Here is a 22818-nt window from a genome sequence, read left to right on the forward strand (position 1 = left end):
AGAATTAAGAAGGACTGCCTGACAAACTGGCCAAAAATCCCCCAAAAATTTTGACCGGTTGGTTGGAAAAAATAAAAGATTTTTTTTAGACCGACCAACCGGTCAAGAATAAAGATCGTTTTTACACTGGTCAGTCAGAGAAAAAAAATTCTGGACCAACAGACCGGTAGAAAAAAATTTTTTTAGAAGGACTGACCGATTGGTAAAAATTTTTAAAAATTGTAAAAAAAGTAAAAATAAAATGGTATTTTTAGACCGATCGATCAACTGACCAGTCGAAATTTTTTTCTTTGTTTTAGACCAACTGTGAAACTGAAAAAAAAAAGAAAAGAAAATATTTTTCTGCCCGACCTACAAATGGACCGGTCAAAAAACTTTTTTTTTTAGACTGACCAGTTGGTCGGTCGGTCTGAACAAATTTTTTTTAGACTGACTGTTCAGGAGGCCGTTCCAAATGCGAACCTTAGTTTGGGGACCACTACAGGTCCGGGGTTTGGGCAGGTTTTCCTGGTCCAGGAGTCACATGATGAGGGTCAGCCAATTGTAATAGAGGAACTAAGCTGTTCTGTGACGTCCAAACCTCTGTTATATTGAAAGATATTTTCTTGGATTGCTTTTACAAAACACCTCGACAACCTTGATGACCCCATGACCATGACCACATCAATGACCTTGATGGCCTCAATGACCTTAATGACCTTGACAACCTGACCCCATGACCTTAACCCTAACCCTAACCTAATCCTAAACCTAACCACAACCCTATAACCCTAATCCTAAACCTAACCTTAAACCAAATCATAACTATAACCCTAAACCTAAATTTAACCTTAAAACGTTATTTTAAGTTGTAGGCGCACCATAGATCTTTGGGCGCGCTATGCAAATTGTGACATCACAATTCAGCTGTGATTGGTTAAGGTACGGATCATTTTGTCATGATACGCAGTCACTCAAGCAGACACACACACACACACACACACACACACGCACACACACACACACACACACACACACACACACACACACACACACGAAGGTTGTCCTTTTCTCTGGCTCCACCCTCATCTGAGCAGCAACCGTCTGAACAACCACAAACACGTTAATTGTCGTCCGGGAGCTTTAATTAGAGCTCGCCATCGTGGGGGGAGCTCAGCGGCTAATCGGCCGTCAACAACATGAGGACATCTCCCTTTGTGCTCGCTCCGAGATCAACTGGGATTCAGGCGATTGAGACGCCACAAAGGAGCCGGTTTGAGACAGGAAGGGAAGAAAAGAGAAGGGCGGTCTTTTTGTCTGCGCCATGAATCGATTCTAAACGGGAGATTAGCAGCGAAGCTTCAGCCGCCGCCTCAAGGAGGAAGCAGAGAAAGGGACCAATTAAGTCTACCAAATGTTAACTTCCATCAGTTTAGCCCACATGAAATTCCAATTAAAGCGTCCCGGCGCTGGCAGCTTTTCTTCTTCTTCTTTGGAGTGGGGGGTCAGGGGGGGTGTCGCTGCAGCCAGCGGTTCCCACAACATCAGCTAGCGGCTCTGAGACGGGCCACTTGAAGGGAGGCCGCGATTCTCACAAAGCAACTGAAGGTGCATTCAGGTGGCGTGGGACAGAATGGTTGGTTCAAATGATCAGTACTGATCAGTACAAATCAATACATCAAAGTGGAATAAGATCATTGGGAAAAAATCGATAAAGACTTGGGATCAGGATCAGGATTAGGATCTTGATCAGGATCTGGATCCAGAACCTGATCCGGTTCGTCAACCAACAAACAAAAACCCAAAAACCAACGACCCAACAACCATCCATCCCAATGACCAACAACCAACAGCCCAAAGACCAACAACCAATGATCCAATGACCAACAACCAACGACACAACAACCAACAACCCAAAGACCAACAATCAATGATTGAATGACCAACGGCCCAGCAGGCAATGACCAATAACCCAACAACCATCTACCCAATGACCAACAACCAACAACCCGATGATCAACAACCAACGATCCAAAGACTAGCAACACAACGAAAAATGACCCAAAGACCAACATCCAACAATCCAATGACCAATGACCCAATTTTCATTCAAATTTGGTGAATGTCCAGGTTTCATTTTTAGTATAAAATGTTGTCAGACGTGTATTTAGTTGTTTGGTTGGTTTGGAAACGGAATATTTTGATTAAATAAAGGGAACTAAGACGCTTGGACTGGATCTGCCCCCCCCCCCCCCCCAGCAACCCACCTCCCATTCGGCCCTCGTTAGTGCAGCTTGGGCCCTTTGGCACAAAGAGCCCGCAGGACTCATTGTGAAGGGGTTAATGAGCAGTGGCTTCTCGCCGCTCCGTTCCTACTTTAAATGAGAAAGGATGGAGCTGAATCCTCAAACGATGGTGTTTAGAAACACGCGTGTTCCACGTCTGATGGAGAGACCAACATGGAACGTCAACACGGAACGTTTCCTGACCCGATCCGGCTTGCGGGATCGCTTCGGCGGAATCCGGCTGTGATGTTTGGAAACGAGCTACTTCAGAGGCTCATGCATTAAAATGGAACCGGGCTCATTTAGATTCTTTTACAAAGTCAACCTCTCTACGGTGGCGACCAATCAGGACGGCCGGCGGTGGCGGCTCGTCTCTGGGACGCTGCGGTTCGACGGCCCCGGTATGTCGAGGGCATATGAGGCTAAGAAAAAACCTGACTTGAATAAGACAAAAGACTCGTCTTCCTTTCTGGAGAAGGTGCTAAGTCTACTTTGATGTCATAGTTGAAGGGAAATCTGAGCAGCGATTGGTGGTGGAGGCCTGACTCCACCCACTGCCTCTCTATAGTGGAGCAGAAATAAAGTTATTTTCAGATCAAATATTATATTTGAAAAACCACCAATCCATGTCATGAAACCGTCTTCTCCTACTGGTTCCTGAGATCATCTCTTCAAGGTAAAGCATCAATTATTTTTACTTTTATGTGTTTCCAATGTCGCCGGTTTACGTTTGTGTGAATCGACCACAAGGTGGCAGCAATGAGTCAAAGTTTCCAAAGCGAAACTTTTCCTCTTCCTGCAATCATAGGAAACTGTGAATCTTTCGGTCATTTAAAAAACAACAAATAAAACACAAGCTAGTCCAATGAATTTGTTTGCATATTAATGAGGTGTTGGCTTCGCCTCCTCTGGCTTCAGTGACTCCTTGTGGAGGGGGTGTTGGCTGATTCGGGGATGTCCGGCACCCCGGCTAATCCCCTGACCTGAGCTGACCCTGCTGAGAAACATCCTCTCCGGCTTCACCGTGTTAATGATGTGCCCCTGCCCCCCCAACACCCCCCAGGTTTAATAATGAACTCCACATGGTGCCAGCTGAAGAAAAATAACATTAAAACCTTGGTTTCATTCAAACGACAAGTAAACGGTGAGTCATGTGATTGGCATCCAAGGTGTGATCATGTGACCACCTACAAACTTGACATACTGCAAACCGCTGGAGGTCCAAACCTGACCATCGACCAGGTCACAGGGTCTCAACAACAACCAACAACCCAAAGACCAACAACCAACGATACAATGACCAACGGCCCAGCAGGCAATGACCCAACAGTCAATGACCAATAACCCAACAACCATCTACCCAATGACCAACAGCCAACAACCCAAAGACCAGGACACCCCCAAACTGACCTGAAACCAATCAGCGAACATCACTGGGTCACGTTTCAGGTGGGTCGAAGAAGAGGAGGCTGGGGGTAGCCAATGCTCTCGTCTTCTCGTGTCGGATACATCGGATTCGAAGTGGGTCTGAAACAGATCTGAAGTGAATCTAACGCAGATTTGAAGTGACTTTGAAGTGGATCTGAAGCAAATCTGAAGCAAATTTGAAATGGATCTGAACATATCTGAAGCGGACCTGAAGAAGAGGAGGATATGAAGTGTATCTGAAGTGGAGCTGAAGCAGATCTGAATTGGATCTGAAGAGGGTTTGAAGTGGATCTGAAGTAGATATGAAGCCAATTTGGAGAGAAGTCTGAAGCAGATATGAAGTTGGTCTGAATCAGAGCTGAAGCCGTTCTGACATGGATCTGAAGCGGATCTGAAGCGGATGTGAAGCGGATCAAACACCTGGTCATTAGTGTTCGCAGAGCTTCCGGTTTGATCCGTCACTCGACACGAATAGCGCTGGACTCTCCGCCGCTGCCAGGGCAACTAGATCGATACCGGGGCAGAAGTTAGCTTCCTTAACTTAAATCAGCTGATCCAAAACCAAATGCACCCCCTCACCACCACCTCCACCCCCCCTCGGTCTCACTGAACATCTAATTATCCAATCAACTGGAGTCCACACTTAACAATTTGTGCTCAGCCAATTATCCGTCAGAGGGTCTCGGTTGCATAATCCCATGATGCTGCTGCTGGAGATGGACGGAGTCTGAGGGGGGGCTGTCCCTGAACGCCCCGCGGCCCCCCCAGCTATTAGGACACATAACGCGGGGCTAGTCATTTGGAAAGGCTCCAGATCGTGCTCTTCAAACCCTCTCACATAATTTACTACATCACATCCTCGCCCTGCCCCCCCTCACCTGCCCAGCCCCCACCGCCCAGTAAAGACCAGACCAGCCACTATAGTTTAACCCCGATGGCCCCCAGCTCTGGGGCTCCACCTGCCAACCGGTGGCCCCTTCCGGATGATCGCGTTTGTCAAGCCGCCAGTTGGCGTCAGCCGGCGCAACATTAAGGGGGTGACAGGGAGGGAGGGGGCGCCATCTCTGGTCGGAACGGGAGGTGACAGGGAAGGGGGGGCCCCTCGAGTCACCGCCGGAAGATCATCAGTGGTGCAATCATGCTCACATTTACGAGGAATCCTGAACACATTGAGGCCCATACAGGTAAAAAAAAGACTGTCGATTAATCGTAAACGCAGGTGTAAAAAGAATTAAAAATGATTAAAAAACACTAAAAGTGAAGCATTTATTTAACATTTTTTCACACCATCTTCAAAAAAACTGATTAAAAGAAGACAACTTAAAAATAAATAAAACATACAGCAATAAAAATAACTAATTTAATGCGTCGATCCTCCTAAAGTCTGGTTCTCTGAGTCTTTGAAGAGCTTCTGGTTGAGCTCTCTTCTGGGGGACTGGCGCCACCTGGTGGTCAATACGCGACTCTGCATCAACTCTTCAATGGAAAAGTTCTTGGTATCAAAACATTTTCTTCCTTCGTAAACAGATTCTCTGGATGGAAGCGTCCATCTACATGTTTCCAGAACCTGAGATCTGCATCCAAACCTGGACCTGAGGTCAGTCAGCGGGGGCCGGGGCCGGGGCCGGGGCCAGGGCCAGGGCCGGCCCTGGGTCTGGGTCGGGGAGGCAGACCCTGATCTTCAGCTGTGCTGACTTTGTGTTTGGTTCTCCTGGCTGGTTGACCCGAACCATCAGCAGGATGTGGACCTTTAAACTGGAGGAACTCCTCCCTGGCTGGTAAAGATTGTTCCACAGACGACCAGTAGCGCGTCTACGATATACAAATGATTGGAAATTTATTATCAGTAACATGTTTGGAGCTTTAAAACAGATTTGACCTAAAACGGTCAGAACCTCCTTTATTATAGAGCGGTTACCTCCAGGTCCAGGAGAGCAGGATCCTGCAGCTGGTTCTGCTGGAGTCTGTTTTCTATCTTCTGTAAATCCTGCAAAAAAAACAAACAAAAACTATTTAATGAGCCTTAATGAGCTACGGGGCCCTGGGGGCCCCTCCACCGGCCGCTGGTACCTGCAGCAGGGAGGCGTTCCGTTGGCGGGCGGCCTCAGCCTCCTCCGCCTGCCGCCTCCTCTGGAGGTTCAGGTTCTCTCTGCGAGCCTCCATCTGCTCCAGCAGCTCCGCCCGGTGCCGTAAACTGATTAAAAAAAATTAAATTAAATAAAAATAAATGAAATAATTTGTCAAATTCCACCAACAAAAAGCAAAGTTAGAATATGTGAAAGGAAATATAGAGAAAAAACGTTTATTTGTAACATGTCAATCTATATATTTTATAATATTATTAATATAAAGTAAATTATTATGTGATTGATGACGTCAGATAAATTCCGGATCATTGAACGCATCACAGTTCCTGTTAGCAAGCTAGCAAACAGGAAGTAGCTAACTGTGTGAACTTCGGTCTGCGTGCAAGAATCACGGAGCAAATCGATACTAAGTCGATCGGAGTGGATCAATACTTGACCGATAGTTGATAATGCACACTCACATCTCCTCATGTTTCTCGATTAGTTCGATTTCTTCGCTGACAGCCGCGGACATCGCTAAAAACAAACCCTCAGGCGTTAGCATCAAGCTAAAAAAAACCCCCAAACACATATCACCGGAAAAGACGCACTGTGGATTTCAAAATAAAAGCGCGACGTTATTAGGAGTCACATCCGTACACAACATTCATATAAAAGTGTTGCACAGGTGATATTATAATACGGTAGAAATTGAACACACTTACTTCAGGTTCATCACTTCGTTTGAAGACGAACGCAGTGATCAAATATCTCTATTCTATATTATTTTGAAACACTTACCCGGAAGTTATAATTTGTCAATAGTAAACGTCACAGCTTCTTTCTGGCGTCTTGTCGCCATAGAAACTAGGCGTGAGGAGGAGCAGGTGCTGCCCTCTGCTGGGTGTGTGTAAGAAAGCAGGTGCTTAAAGACAGTAAACCAGCAGAATCTTTACGGAAAACTAATATGTTGGCGCAAAATGTGAAGTTTAGCTATCGATCAACCAAATAGTCCAGTAATTTATATTCCAGTAATTTATCCCTTCATTAGTTTATACTCAATTGATTTATACTCCATTAATTCGTGCTCTATTAATTTACACACCATTAATCTATACTCAATTAATTTAATCTATTCTTATATCATCTTAACTGCTGTTTCTGTTTTTGCGGGTCACGAGGTTGTTAAAGCCTATCCCAGCGAACTTACAGGTGGGCGCGACGCCAGTGCACTTCATAAATTTATACTCGATTATAATTTATACTTGATTACATTTGAAATATAGTCATTATTAACTGATATCCTACACTCACTTGACAATAGTTCAGATTAGGAGTGCAGTGTTTTGTGGCATTTGTATAATGAAAGCGTCGACTCAAAATAGACTCCAAATCAAATTAAACTTTCGTTTAATCGTCGCTTGTAAAGGAATTTAATCATGATGCAAATTGTTTGAAAGATGCTGTGAATAGTTTCATTGATTGAATTTGTATTTTCTGCGTTTGATTTTATCAGAGCCACTCTCTCACTCACACACACACACACACACACACACACACACACACACACACACACACACACACACACACACACACACACACACACACACACACACACACACAACTTTACATCCGGCAGCAAAAAACTCCAACAGACGAGAAAGCAGATATTACCACACAAATGATTTCAGAAAATAACATCAAAACCCATATTTTATTTTATGTATAGCAATACCATTTACATATTAAATAACACTATAATAGAATGCTTTGATATAGCTTTCAATGAAACAAAAAGAAGTCCATCTTTTCTCATTTCATGTTACAAAAGAGGAACAGAACAGCCACATTTCTATTTCCACGTGACACCAGAATCATCGCCTCCAGGGAATAGAACCAAAATGGGGGGGTGGGGGGGCACCGTAATATCACAATCACTGCCTGGACGTCAATGGAGGGCGTGAAAACTGGGATGTGATGACGACCACAAGCTCGACGCTTCCACACCACCGACCACAAAAAGCAACGCCGTGAGTTCACGTGGGAACAAGGTTGGTGACTAGGAGCGTCAGGCAGCCGTTGCCCTGGCGACCATCGTCAATCAGCAATAAAAAAAAAAGAAGGAAAAAAAAAGAAGAAGGATGAAATCAAACGTTTCCTCTAATACAGTCAAAAAACGCACAGTTTCCAGAGGGGCTGGTTCACAGAGGCAAGAAAATATATATACAACAGTTTGTGTGGCGACGCCAACACTTCATTCTGAGCGACGGCGGCCGATGTCGCTTCAAAACCAAGGAGAAGCCATCGGAAACGCGTCAAACTGTGGTGACAATCAGATTTAACGTGAGAGTCCTGAAAAAGACACGCGGCAAGTCCATCGTCACGGCAACCGGCTCCCCAGGTACCGGTTTGTAACGTCTGCCAGCAAGCCAGTTTGCGTGGCAAGCTAGCTCGGCTAACTTGCACATTATGGGCTAGCTAGCGGGTAAAAAGTTAGGTCGTCGGCATACGTAGCTAGGTGCGTTCACACCGAAATACGCATCTTAGCGGCGTTAGCATCACGCGCTGTGAGGATGATCGACATGTGACTTAGCGTTGAGTTTTACCGCGCGATTAACCGGCTAATCGCCACGCCGACCCCCCTGATAGGCAAAGTGTGTTTTTCATAAAAAATTTAAAAAATGCTTCAGAGACTGAAAATATTTTTATTTCCCCTAAAAGCTGAAGCACGTCATCTAGCCATCTAGAAAGCTACGCTGACTCCCTATCGTGAGCATGTTTTTGGCTAATTAGCGTGAGAGTAGCTAATTCACCGTTTCATGATGTAAGAAAAAATGAAAAGAAGCTTCGTTTCATGTGAATGTGGATTTAAATGTAGAAATTTAAAATTAACCAGAAATAATGTCTGCTAGAAAGCCAGTTAGCTTGTATGCTACTTTGAACGTTACCTGCGAGCTAAATGTTGCTTCGGCTAATGCTGCATTCAAGTGTCTCGTCCGTCTCGGTTTATCCTCAAATGGTGACACAGCAAAAAACGGCAGAAGGACCAAAAGTTAAGGCGAACGAACCATCATCATAGGGGGGTCGTGTGTGTATGGGTGGGGTGGGGGGCATGGGGGGGTTCAAGTTAGGAGGGGGAGATCACAAAATGACAGGAAACGCTCATCAGACAAGTTTTCTGTGAAAGATTTCAAGTCTTTGGTAAATAATTAAAATACATCTGCACCCCCCCTCCCCCCTACAAAAAACACATGAGCTGAATGAGAACGTCCTCAGGTCAGAGGTCATTAAAAGCCAGAGGCTGCTGATAATTACGACAGAGTTTGAAGGCAACATTAGTTGTTAATTAAATCAAGAGAATAAAGTTTAAAATTCAAGGAAAAAAAAGATCATTAATTTGTGAGAATAAAAGTCGTTATATTACAAGAAAATAATGAAAATGGAGATAAAAGAAGGAATTTTCTGGGGAAAACAGAAAAAATTAAGACGAAATCATTCCAGTAATCTGACGACTTTATCATAAATAAAACTAGAGGAAACAATGGAAATGTAAACACTGCACACAAAGCCTCAGGGGTGGGGGAGCAGGGTCGGGGGGGAGGGTCATCATTGATCAATGAATGGCTTTTATACGACACAAACACACACAACACTACGCAGTGAACACACACCTTTAAAGAGTGCGCTTTGTTTCTCCGTCCGGGAGGAGATCGGAGTTTCCTGATGGACGACCAGCCAAACGTTCTCCCCCAAAACCCCCACCCCCGTCAAATCGACTCACATCTGCTCAGAACTCATTAGACGTCTCAACCACTTTGTTTTATATCCTATTACAAAAATCCATCAATTCCAAAGCGTTCAAAGAAAAAAAAAACAACTTGGATTTTTTTGCGAGAAAAAATATTTTTAAGCTGCAGAAAAAAAAAAAAACCTGCATCATTCAAAATAGGACGTTTTCCAACGACTTGGATCCATCGGCATTCTGGGATACGATGAGGATGACTGCAGGAAGAAGAGTTCTGCTGGGAGTTTGACCCTGTTTCGTGTTTCTGAACTGAACCCAGTTGTTGCATAGAGCTTGTTTTGGAGCCTCGGTTCCCCTGCAGATCTGCTGACCCTGTAATGACTCGCGTGATCATGTGACTTCATGACGAAAACGAAGAAAGAAAAAAAAAAAAACGCGTTGGGAAACATGCCGTTGCATCGTTTTGTAGTTGTTGTGACATCACTCACTACGGGTGGCGTGGATTGGATGATTTGTGTGTTTTCGGATGACATAGCAGCAAACAAGTAGGACCGAGAGTCTGCTTCCAGCTGGGATCAGCTGGGAATTCTGGGAAAGATGGGAGTCAAGCAGCCTGAGGTGGGGGGGGGGAGGCTGGCCACGAAAGGACATGTACAAAAATCACAAAGTTATCATGATAAGGATATATTTATATATGTATACATACAGTATTTCCATATATTAAAAAGCATAATATGAATCGTACAAAGAAATAATGACAAAACTTCACAGTAGCGGTTGTTAGCCACTTTAGCTCGGTTCGCTAAAATGGGCGAGTCGTTGGTAGGAGAGAGAGAGAAAAGAAGGTTGGTGAAGGTTGATGAAACGACTTGTCTGCGGCGGGATCTCCCTTTGGATACGAGCCGTTCAGGTGAGAAAGGTGGACGGAGACTTCCTGTCTTCCCAGGAAGAGGAAGAGGAAGAGGCGGGGCCAAAGCCGTGGAATGTCAAAAAGAAATCTGAGCTCGAAGTGGAGGAAAGCCAAGTGTGTCAGCTTCGGTATAGGCAGTAACACTGACATTATATAGTGCAAACAAGAAAAGACAGAAAAGTGTTTCTCGTTGCCGACCGTCGCAAACTCAAAACGCAGGTGCAAACCCTTCAGTAGAACATTAAGACATAAAATGGCAAAAAAAAAAAAATATCAAAAACTTTATATCAGTGTAAAAAAGTAATCAGGTTATTCGTTTTAACCAAGAGTCTGGCAAAAAAGGCCTCAAAAAGTCTTGTCCACAATAGTTCCTTGACATTTTACAAAGTTAAGGGCCCCCTTTGAGGGCCTGGGGCCTCACAGGGGGGTTCGGACCCTCAGACCAGCGACTCCAGACTCTCTGCCTGGTCAGACATGGACGTCCTGGTTCCGTTAATGTTCCTGGCCAGGAGACCCAGGGTGTTCTCCTTAGAGCCCACAAGGCTGAGTAGAGCTTTGTAGAGGTACTCGTACTGTTCCTATGGAGACCAACCAGAGACAGAGAGAACAGGTGAGAACAGGTGAGTTCGGTTCAGAGTTCTACTAAAATGACCAGACTGATCCAACATGACACAACCGCTATGAACAGGATTCATCCAGAATGGATGATTCCTGGTTGGTTAACTTAGTCCAACAGAACCATCCAGTAGTAAGCTCCCTACTATTAGAACCGTCTGGTAGCTGGTTCCTTCCTAATTGGAACGGTCTAGTTACCAGTCCCGTTGTAATGGAACTGTCTAGTAGCTTGTTCCGTCTTATTGTAACAGTCTAGTAACCGGTTCCATTGCGATGGAACCATCTAGTAGCCTGTTCTATCCTATTGGAACCATCTAGTAGCCTGTTCTATCCTATTGGAACCATCTAGTAGCCTGTTCTATCCTATTGGAACCATCTAATAGCCTGTTCTATCCTATTGGAACCATCTAGTAGCCAATTCTGTCGTAATGAAACTGTCTGGTACCCAGTTTTGTCCTGTTGGTAATGTCTAGCATCTGCTTCCTCTGAAGGTTATTCAGGACAGTTGGTCCTCAGAGTCTCAGTTCTATCTGGGGAACCAATGATTTGAGGTCTTGGAAACCACGTTAATCTTGCATCAGATTTTAAACGTGTCAGAACCCGGCTGGCTGGGTATCAGTTCTGTGTTCTTGACTCACTACGTCTGTGAAGACCCCCGGCCTCATGAGGTTGATCATCTTGGCCACTTGATAGACGTCGACGGCGCCTTCGCTGTCCAGCTGCTGGGACAGCGTGGTGAGAGCACACAGCATACCGGCCGACACGGAACCCAACCTGACAAACACACACAAACACACACACAATGTTAACATCATGTTAGCATCTCCAAAATAACACCTGGAAAGCTCTTGTGCAGTTCCTCTGCTACTTCCTCAATGTTCTGTCGATGGATATCAGCAACAGCAGCAAAGACTTTGAGGAGGCCGACTATCCCAGTGACATTTGTGAAGGATGTATGGAGGATGGTTGGTGTAGGTAACACTCTGTTTACTTTCAAATTAGGACCTGAACATCTCACAGAGACAATCTGGTCTACCCAGACTCGTCAGACTCATCGACTACTTCCCGCATTCCGTCGTCCACCTCCCCTGTATCCCAGAAACATCGACGACGGAGGTCGATCAATCAATAAAGCCAAAGTTAAAATACTCTAGCTGTTTGTAGAAAAGCTGCTAATGATGTTTGTTGTAAATAAAACTATCATTAGTGCAAAAAGAACAATTGGTTCCTCAGAGGACCCTGAAGTCTGAACAAGAACAGCAACTTTTTGGGCAACATTTGGAGGTACCATGGAAACGGGGCGACCATGCTGCCTTAAACACACCAAAGAAACAGTCTTTCATTCATTCTTTTTGTTGTTTCTCTTTACGTTCCTTATCGCTGACACCGTGAAGACCTTCGCCACGACCACGAGAGGGAACACCTCACGGATCAGAGGTGTCACCTCCCAGAAATACGATCGGTTAGCGGGTGAATCCACCCGAGGATGACAGCTGTTCCCTGGAGAACCGTGGGTTGCCTTCAGGTGGTAAGTGGTCTTCTCCTCCATCAGCAGGACCGTCAGGAGCGCCGCGGTAACCAGCGCTAACAACCCACGCCCGGCTGAGTAACGAGCGCACAGGCAATTACAACGGGCTTCTAACCGACGATCTCTGGGGCAACGGGAGGCGGCTCCATAGCAACCAGACGAAGAGCACGATTAGTCACTTTTCTTAGTGAGGATGTGACAAGCAATCTTCATTACAGTAATGAATAACCATGAGCAGAGCATCTGGATTGCAGCATCATTCAAGAACACTAATGTGTGTCAATATTAAAGACACTTTCATTAGGTGTAATGGGCAGTTTGCTGAGCAGTATGATTGCAGCGGGGGGATTTTATTCCCATCATTCACAGCGAGAAACCTATTAACCTGGAGTAGACAAACTGGAACTGGTCAATATGGAGAACATCCATCATAACATTACCTCTAAAACAAGCATAAATGACTCACATCCCACCTGAGCTGTGCTTTCATTAGGCGGTAAAATAACTTTTAAGACAAGATGATGGAGAGTAAAGACGATCTGAGGAAAAAGTTTAAAACATGAGTTGACATTAACGTTTGAGGGAGAACGCATTTATAACCCTGAAATGGAGACAAATCCTAATGAATGGGCCTAAATTCAGCTTGTAACCATGGAAACAGATAAAATAATTACTGTAATTTGCGGACTATTGAGCGCACCTGACCATAAGCCGCACCACATTGACTTCATGACAGATTCTCCCAACATAGAGTGGAGAAAACCAACCAGAACCGACCCTTCCCAGCATGCAGCGAGCGAACGAGTTAAGAGGGTGTGGCACTCACTCGTCGTGGACGATGGTTGGTCCGTCTCGAGTCGCCGCCTCCTCCTTGATGACGTTGATGAGCTCGAAGGTGCTGCTGATGGGGGCGTCGGGGTTTGGCCACCTGGGGCACTGGAAGTGACGAACCTCCAGCACGTAGTCATCCTGGTGAAGACACAGACAGGCAAAGGTTAGACAGGGACCCCTGCTGGTTGGATCAGCAAGGTTCTGCTCCAGTCAAAGGTCACATTTTAGACCGCAAGAAGCTACACACCGGTTTAAAGGAGAACGTTAACCTCCGACTTTAGAACCCTGTGTCAACTCTAAGTAGCTATAGCAACCACCAGCTAGCCTGCGTCCCTTCAGTGTTTTTATTGGTGGTGAGAATGTCAACAGAAAAAGGTTGCTGAAGGCAGAGCTGACCTATAAGTGAAACAGTCCAGGTTCACACAGTGAAACAGTCCAGGTTAACACAGTGAAACACTACTGATTCCATGTTGCTGCTGTGATGCGTGTTGGGTGGGAGGAGCTTCACCTACAGTCAGTCTGATAGTTAACATTCATGCGATGCGTTCAGGTCCAACAAGACCCTTCTCCTCCCACACACCTGAGTGGCTTCGAGGATGAAGTCGTGGATGCTGATCTGCTCGTCGCTGGACAGACACAGCCGGTCTCTGCTGATCAGAGTGACAGTGAACGCCTCACAGTTCATGGCTTCCTCTCGACTGGGCCAGTACGCAAACTCATCCTCCGCCTGTTGAGAAGAACAGCTTATGTTCACCACTTTATTTACCAGTGATCATGAGTTCATTCAAACGTTCTCAGGGGAACCTTTGGACTGAGTGGAGAACAATAAGCTAAATTAACGGAGGACAATAACGTCTTGCGGCGCGACCCCTCTGCTCCGCTCCGGCGTTTGTTTCTCGGATAACTCGGCTCTGCTCGCTGAGATGAAACCGAGGCGATCTCGCTGCAACCCCAGCTTTCAGTTACATCCTTGTTAAGGTGCTGAGGCAATGTTCCATTTAGTTAAAGTGCACCTACTGACCTACTGCACCGTCTGCAAAGCCCCACAGCTCAACTAATAAGAGCCTGCCGTGCAGGACAAAGGGTGTGAATGTGAACGAGTGTGTGAAGGAACACACTCACACACACCTGTGTTTGGACGTGAGCAAACAGGACATGAGGCTGAGGTGTGAGTCACACACAGAACAGTTATTAGATGCCCGAGTGTTTCTTACCAGTCCATTGCTGTCAGGCAGCATAACAATAATTTGTGCGTTGTGGTCCCAGATCATTCGCCAGAAGTCTTTAGTGGTGTGGGGCAAAGGATGCTGGGTAATGATGAACTCATTGCTGCGGTAGTAACCCTGAAAAAAAAGACAGAAAGATGACATCATGTTCATTTGGTTTAAGGTCACGATAGAACAAGAACCCCTGGTTAGGTGGAATTCTAAAGGAGATGGCCGGATGGATGATGGATGCATGATGGTTGGATGATGGATGGATGATGGATGGAGGACTGACCATGATGTAGGAGGCGTTGATGTAGTCACTTCCCTTCACGCCGGGTAGAGGTGCCAGACCCACCCTGGCTCGCTCCGCTGCACCCAGAGAGAGAGAGTAAACATCGTCATCACGCTGTGACATCATCACTCATCCTGCTGATGTCATCAGGACTGCTGAGTCAGCTCTTAAGTTCTGTTAAGTTTATTATTAATGTAGCTCACTTACCCGGCAACAGAGAGGAGTTACGGTTTTTTTCTTTGTTGCACTCCTTCTGAGCGTTGAAGCATTCTGTGAACCTGCCGTTACATCGCGTCACCAGCTGAAACACAAGAAGACGTTACACCAGCTGAAACACAAGAAGACGTTACACCAGCTGAAACACAAGAAGACGTTACACCAGCTGAAACATGAGAGAAGACGTTACACCAGCTGAAACATGAGAGAAGACGTTACACCAGCTGAAACACAAGAAGACGTTACACCAGCTGAAACACAAGAAGATGTTACACCAGCTGAAACATGAGAGAAGATGTTACACCAGCTGAAACACAAGAAGACGTTACACCAGCTGAAACACAAGAGAAGACGTTACACCAGCTGAAACATGAGAGAAGATGTTACACCAGCTGAAACACAAGAAGACGTTACACCAGCTAAAACATGAGAGAAGACGTTACACCAGCTGAAACACAAGAGAAGATGTTACACCGTTTCACCAGCAGAAACATAAGAGAAAACTTTACACTGTTTCACCAGCTGAAACATAGAGAAGACGTTACACCAGCTGAAACACAAGAGAAGACGTTACACCGCATCACCAGCTGAAACACAAGGGAAGACGTTACACTGTGTCACCAGCTGAAACACGAGAGAAGACCTTACACTGTTTCACCAGCTGAAACAGAACAGCAGACGGACTCTCCTCACCTTGAACTGCTGGTCCAGGCGCGTCCGTCCGGAGTGTCCCCCTGCGCTGATGCTGCTGTAGTATCGGTGCAGCTGGCCGGCCCCCACCTCCGTCTCCTTCCCCTGAATGGCTTCCATCAAGGCGTCGTGGATGAAGATGTACTGCTCCTGGATCAGGATTCAGACGACACCACTGGTCAGACAGGTGTAGATCCGGAGCGGTGTAACGCCTCTGCTTTGGGGCTAGCTGAGCTCGCTAACACAGGCCACACCCACCTCGGTCTGGACCAGGTAGTTGCGTTGGGTTCGTATGTGTTTCAGGAAGCCGAGCACGTTGACGGAGCCCCGGTCCTTGATCTGCTGCAGCATGCTGTCGATGGTGATGTAGGTCCCCGTCCGACCCACCCCGGCACTGAAACGCAGAGAGGGAAGGGTTAACGTACGACCTCGACCGACATCGTTCGGAGTTTAGTCGTTCTCGATTATAAATCGGTTAAAAAAAACAAACACTTGGACTTTCAGGATTTTGAGACTTATACTGTACATCATAATCAACATTTTTCCCCTGAAAAATCTGATGTATACATCAGTTTAGGGAAATCTACATGAAAAATCTACATTTTCCAGTTGAAAAATTCTGCATTTAGCCACAATTATATAAATCAAAGCTCATTTCAATACAACTTTGTTTTTTGACGTTTGTCAGCAGGTTCCATTAGACTCTAGTTAACAAAAATGAGATTTTTCTGGCAAGTATTTCCTGGTTCAGGCTTTAAAGGGTTAAAATACGCACATATGGTTCCGATATCCATATAAAAAAATTAAAAAAAAATTAGTTTGTAATCTTAAAATAGATTAATTTTAACCAAATGCTATAGAAAATACATTAATAAATAAAGTTCAGTACAGAACAGGGAATAATTATCTTCAGTTTAGCCTGGAGATGAGTTAATCTGATTTACGTTGCGTCTCCAGGAAATGATTAACATCGTAAACTGATGTTTACCTGTATTATGGGATATCTACAATTATTCTCTCAGACGCTACGACCGATGTGATGTGAGAGAAGATCATCATTGCTTAACTTTGTGTTGAAGATACTCAACTTTAACGTTACCAGGGAACTACTTCCTGAGATAAAACTGACCCTGGCGGAGGGATACTGCTGTTCGGAGGCGTTACCTGCAGTGGACGATCACCGGCCCCATGTCGGGGGTCTGGGCTGAGGAGGACCTGCGGATGAAGGTGAGGACAGGTAGGGTGTACTCAGGTACCCCCATGTCCGGCCACTGGGTGTAGTGATACTGGAGGACGGTCCGCTCGCTCTGGCCCCGCCCCTTAGAGTTCCCCTTTCCAGCCTGGCGGGAGAAAAACGTTTCATCACCATATATGGGCGTTACGAGACGACACACCTGTTGGGACTGACTCCGCCCCTTGTTCCCACCTTCTTGACTTTAGCGTTGTGCAGCGTGAAGTGGCGAAGCGTGAAGCAGGCGTGAACTTTGGTCCGTTTGAGCGTCACCGTGACGTTCCCGTAGTCCTCGCTGTGCTCCTTCGGCCAGTACTGGTCACACTTAGTCTGACGGGAAAAGGACGGGAAGTCAGATTGAAGGTGCGTTCACACCTGACAGACAAAGGTGAGGGTTTGCATCGCTGTGTAACGATTGGTCGGTTGTGACGTCAGTCAGCGTTTGATTTGGAAGGTAGCTAAAAGAAACAAATCACACATTTTCAGTTCCTTATTTAACCCTGAAACCACCCTGGGCGGGCGTGGCCTCAAGTGGGCGTGACCTCTAGTGGGCGTGGCCACCACCACCTACCCGGCCTTTCTCCACCAGGTTGGTGATCATGACGATGACGCCGGCGTTCTGCTCCCACACCATCCTCCAGAAGTCCTCGAAGGTGGACTTGAGGGGCCCCTGGGCGGCGATGTAGGCGTGAGGCTTGTTGTAACCCTAAAGGTGAACGATGACACGTTAGGTCAGCTGACAGACGACGACCAATCCAAAGACGGGAACAGATCGGGAGGCGGAGACTCACGTCTACGTAGTTGGCGTTGATGTAGTCGGTGTGTTTGGTGTCCTTCCCAGCCAGGGGCCTCAGCTTGACCCTGCTGTGGTCGTCTGGGGAGGGAAGGGTGGAGCAGTGTGACCTTTGACCCTGTGGGATCTCTAAACCCTTCACAGGTTCTGCCAGGCGTGTACTCACAGGCCATGATGTTGATGTATCTGTTCTTGTGTTTGTTGTCGGGGTGGTTGGAGTGTTCTGACGTGATCTTCATGTCGGCCGTGCACCGCTGAACCGCCTGGAACACACACACACACACACACGCCTGTCAGTGTGCTGGTTCTACCTGTCGGGGCTCATTCCATTCCTCTTTGTCTTCCTCTGGGGCGACAGACGGCGTCTCTTCAGCTTAAATAAACTCGTGTGACACATTAATGAATTTTATCCACCTGGGGGGCCCGATGCAGGGGCCTCCAGCTGAAGACTGGGGCCCCGCCCTGCTGCCCTGTCATCATTGCTCTCCTGGTTGACACACACACACATACACACACACACACACACACACACACACACACACACGGTGAGCTAACGTCAGGGCTCGGCGCTGAACTGCAGCCAAGCTAACAGCTGCTGGATGCTGACTCAACAGAGCCGACCGGGAGGCGATGGGTTTGGCTCCCGTCCCGCTGGGGGGGGGCCCTCCGGAGCTTCCTCGGCCCGTTGCCGACTTGCAGCACCATTAAACACGGATCCATTGTGCTAATTGGGGAATGAGGCGGATGGGGGGGGGGGGTTCTGGTGTTTTGCAGGAATTAAAAAATTCTAGGTTCAAACGTTTCTTAATTTATAATATCCTAACTTTTGTTTATTTTTAATGCATTTCCGAGTCTCGGAATTCCACGATATTCCCGTCTTATTATTGCATTAAGCTGTTGGTATCCGAGCTTTAGTCCAGACCCCGTCCCATGAGGTTAAATCCAGTGAGGTTTATAATCTGAATCATCCAGTGTGGACTGGAGAACGTCTGTACTACATGTGTCAAATCCCAAGGCCCGGGGGCCAAATGTGGCCCCCCACTTTATTTTATGTGGCCCACGACACAATAAAAGGTCAGAATGTCTAAAAATAAATAGATTAAAAAAAGTGTACTTTGACCAAAAACTACATTTCCTACAATGCAGTGATTAAGATAATTTTAACGCTGACAAAACCATAAAAGAGACACAAACATGTTTTTTCTGTCTAACTGTGATGTTTGTAACTTGAATAAGTAACAAATTCAGAGTTATTTAACATTAAGGAGTAGTTACATTTATTTTACATTAAATTGAGTTACATTTAGTCACATTTATTAGTTACATCTGGCCCTTAGAGGACAGCCGTTGTGCTGATGTGGCCCTCGGTGGAAATGAGTTTTGACACCCTGGTGGTCTAGACAGAAGACTGCGTGTCCAGGTGACGCCTACGAACCGGAACACCTTTAAATGCAGCATCAGTTTATCAGCGTCTGGATCTGACCGCGGCAGCCGGAGACCTGGTAATCTAGAGATTATGGAAGCCGCTGAGTGAACGGTGATTGGCTGTTGATGTCATGGGATCATCTGTGAGACATGATGTCATTTTCAGCCCCAGCAGGTAAAAAAAACAAACACTAAACTCGGGAACAGCTGATTTTAGCAAAAAAAATCGCTGACAAAAATAAAACCCAAATAAAAAGTTGTTCACTGTCAGATTAATAATTCTAGATTTTTTTAACAAAAGACAAAGCAGCTCAAACCCAGATTAAACCTCATCTTGTAATTTGACATGTAGGCAAAGGTGACAGTAATCCTGCTTTGAACAGGCAGAAACCTGTGAGGAGACCCGGATGGTTCGAAAAAACACACATCCAATGACAAAAACCCTTCAGCTAGCAAACAGCTAGCATCTGAGAGGTAGACAGTGACATCACAACTAAATACCAGACGTACATCCATCATGCTAATGCTAATATTTCAAACAAGCGACGCTGCAAAACAAATCTAAAACATACAAACAACTCGGGGACGACGATTTCTCTCTGCTGCCCCCTGGTGGTCGAACCTGAGGTTGATCTTCATGTATTTGCGCGTCTGACTCTTTCCTGCTTACCTCGAAGTCCTCAGAGAATCCGCGGTGGTTGTTGGAATACAGCTCAGAGACGTGTTTGACGAAATGCTTCACTGGAACGGCGTCCATTTCATCTGCGGAGGAGAAACCGGCGTTAAACCCGACAAACGGGATGTAGACCTGGGAGATACCTCCACCTGGATGGTTAGCTAGCAAGCTAGTCGGACGTTTGGTAGGTTTAAATATAATTTTGCAGACAAGTAGTGTTTGAAATGAAGAAGAAGGGATTTAATCTGAATAATTCTTTTGTCATAATTGCCTTCGGTTACATTTCCAATGAGATTAAACTATAATTTGTTTAGTCTGGAACGCGGCACGAAGTCCGTTTAGGATCTAAAAGCATCATCAGGATAAATATCTACTAAATAACAGCAAGCAGTTGAAGCTGTTCTGAAGTCAAGCAGGTTAAATGAAATCAGAATCCATATTCAGTGACTCTAATGCGTCCAAACAGGCGGGTAGCGATCGCTTGGGCTAACGCTAACGCTAGAGTTTCAGCTCCAGCGAGCAATTAAGAGATAAACAAACTCGGCGGCACAAGTCGATTTCTGCCGCCGAGATGTTTTGTGTTGCTGGCGGGGCTTTTAGCGGGACGCCGCCAGACTGCAGCGCATCCCATCAGACGGAAAACACTCGAACAAAGTGGTCGTCGATATTCAGACGCTGACGGCATGAAGAGCCATTAGCGGAAAAGGATGCGACGATTTTAACACGACAGCCCAAAGTCTCTCTCCGCTCGCTGTTTAGTCCCCATCAATTATTAACAAGAGCGTTACAAGAGCTGCTCGCACGCCATTGTTTACGTATGCAAATGAGTCCAAATTACTGGTGTCAGTGAATGCAGCACGATGCTCAGAGTAGCTTTATTGGGCCACATGTTTTAGAGTCAGTAAACAACCAATGACACAACGGGATGAGTGGAAGTAAACAAATACTAATATGGCATCGAATTAAAAACAGAGTTCTGTCATCAACTGTTCCAACGGAGTCTCCAACTACCGGCCAATCAGGAAGCCGATCCTCCTGATTGGCCAATCCTTTTGATAGTCTTGATAGTTCTAGAAAAACTAGATTTCACTGATGGGTTTCTTTGCGTGCTCAGATCTGACGATGATGTCATCAGATGGGGCCAGCAGCTAGCTACGTTTAGAGGCTAACACTTGCAGGCTAACGACCATTTAAGGCAGATAAAAAAACCAACTTTGACGAGATTTCCAACAAGCTGTCAATGAAGCTGTCGAGGCTCACGTAAAGTTTTAAGGGGGGGGTTGGACTCTGGCGGCTAATGCTAGCTGCACGCCCACTGCAGCGTTGGTTGCAGATGTGTCAGAACCCCTGAAACGACTGTTTGCTTTGATGCTAATGGCTTCACAGCAGTGATGTCATGTGGTCAGTATCCCCCCCAGGGGGCTGCTAGGCTAACGAAGCCTCGCCGCGCCGCCGCGGGTTTTAAACCCTGCAGGTCTTTAAGAGGATTATGGTCTGTGTGCGGCTGCAGGTCTGGGCTCAGCGGCTGAATTAACATACGGCCTTGAACACATCGCTGCTCCGCGGCCGTCACGTGAGCCCGTGAACCCACAAATCGCTCCACAGAAAAGGGAGGTCAATGGATCCAGAACAGGAGCTCAGTGTTCGTCCTGGGGCCCCCGCTGAGGCTGACCCCCCACCACCCCCACGCTGGACACGTTGGTTCTGGTGTGAATGGAGGACGAGTGTGAACGGAGCCAAGGCTCTTTGTGGTGGTTTAACAAGGTTTTAACTGATTTCAGTCCAGATTCTGGACCCGAGGGCCGGAGCTGGAGCGCCTTCAGGTCCTGGAGAGGCTTCATGGAAATGTGGGTGTCCCCTGAAACAGTGGCCCCCCCAAACTGGGTTAACGTCAGATGATGTTTTCACGGAACAACCTTTAAGGTGTGACGGACAAATACAAAATCAGATCACAAACAAACAAACAAACAAACAAACAAATAAACAAACAAACAAACAAATAAATAAAGTTGCTTGAATCACAGCTACGCTGCCCCCAGTGGTTGGTGGTGGGACATCGCCAACCAACTGCAGCGCATCAGTCAGTTTATCCATATTTACATACATGGATCATACGTGTGAACCCGGTTCGGTTCTCAGCTCATACAGAACGTTCAGTCCCTGGAAGATGAGCTTCACGCTGTCTTTTAACCTTTGACCTCTGCAGTAAGAATAGCCCTGACCTCCACCTCCCCCCTCTACTTGGGGGAACGGCTGGGAATGTCTCTCAAATGTGAGGTGGTGCTGAACGTGAGAAGTGCTGTGATTGGTCGTTACCTGGGATGGGGATGACGGGGGTCGTCTCATTGGCTACCACTCTGGGCGAGCTGCTGTCCTCCACGTGGAAGTGCGCCGTCTGGAAACAGCGTCTGACGGGAACAGAGAGAGGCAGCGCTGGTTTTACCGGCGGCTGTAAATCATTCACGGCGTCAATCGAGACCCGACAGACACACAACCGAGTCCAAAGTCAACAACGCACAATTTAACTTCAACAGAGCCTTTAAACGTCACTGGATGACGCAAGAATGATGTGACGAGCTAGCTAATGCTAACCGCCGATTGGTAAACGATTAAATATCATCTCGATGAAGAACGGCATTCGCAATCTGATCCATCAACAACCTCCTCCTCACAAATGTGGACAAACAGGAAGTTGAAAGTTCTCGCTGGAATTTTATCAAAGCGTCTTTTTTTTTTTGTGATAATCCACAGGAGTTAGCGGCGGATGTAGCCTAGTGAGCGCGCTCAGAAGTTAGAGATTATGGCGAAGGCCCCCTCCCGTTAGAGTACACACACGGCGTGGACTCTGAACTTCACACGGCGACGCTCACAACACAAACACACACAGCTGAGGCTGTGAT

General features: G+C 46.4%; 2 protein-coding genes across 3 annotated transcripts in view; both read right to left on the bottom strand.

Moving 5' to 3' along the window:
* Positions 1–5062: 5062 nt before the first annotated feature.
* On the bottom strand, positions 5063–6312 carry cep15 (centrosomal protein 15). The gene is made up of 4 exons (XM_068316358.1): positions 6241–6312; positions 5763–5886; positions 5611–5679; positions 5063–5504 (listed from the first exon to the last, which is right to left on the bottom strand). Exons 1-4 carry the CDS (start codon positions 6291–6293, stop codon positions 5295–5297), a joined length of 456 nt encoding a protein of 151 aa, XP_068172459.1. The 5' UTR covers positions 6294–6312; the 3' UTR covers positions 5063–5294.
* A 3859-nt stretch (positions 6313–10171) lies between these two features.
* LOC137595772 (receptor-type tyrosine-protein phosphatase gamma-like) overlaps positions 10172–22818 on the bottom strand; it is a 170200-nt gene continuing 157553 nt past the window's right edge. The window contains exons 14-29 of one of the 2 annotated variants that reach the window (XM_068316045.1): positions 22235–22326; positions 19913–20004; positions 17984–18080; positions 17816–17898; positions 17596–17730; positions 17220–17354; positions 16958–17133; positions 16052–16187; positions 15797–15943; positions 15095–15188; positions 14888–14964; positions 14602–14730; positions 13968–14114; positions 13383–13525; positions 11667–11802; positions 10172–10991 (exon numbers count right to left, since the gene is read on the bottom strand). In XM_068316045.1, coding sequence (XP_068172146.1) covers positions 10851–10991; positions 11667–11802; positions 13383–13525; positions 13968–14114; positions 14602–14730; positions 14888–14964; positions 15095–15188; positions 15797–15943; positions 16052–16187; positions 16958–17133; positions 17220–17354; positions 17596–17730; positions 17816–17898; positions 17984–18080; positions 19913–20004; positions 22235–22326 — 1960 coding nt within the window. In that variant the 3' untranslated portion in view covers positions 10172–10850. Of the gene's footprint in view, positions 10992–11666; positions 11803–13382; positions 13526–13967; positions 14115–14601; positions 14731–14887; positions 14965–15094; positions 15189–15612; positions 15654–15796; positions 15944–16051; positions 16188–16957; positions 17134–17219; positions 17355–17595; positions 17731–17815; positions 17899–17983; positions 18081–19912; positions 20005–22234; positions 22327–22818 lie in introns of those variants that run through there. The other variant, XM_068316046.1, reaches the window with a different exon arrangement.

This window comes from Antennarius striatus, chromosome 5, assembly GCF_040054535.1.
Source record: "Antennarius striatus isolate MH-2024 chromosome 5, ASM4005453v1, whole genome shotgun sequence".
NCBI lineage: Eukaryota > Metazoa > Chordata > Actinopteri > Lophiiformes > Antennariidae > Antennarius > Antennarius striatus.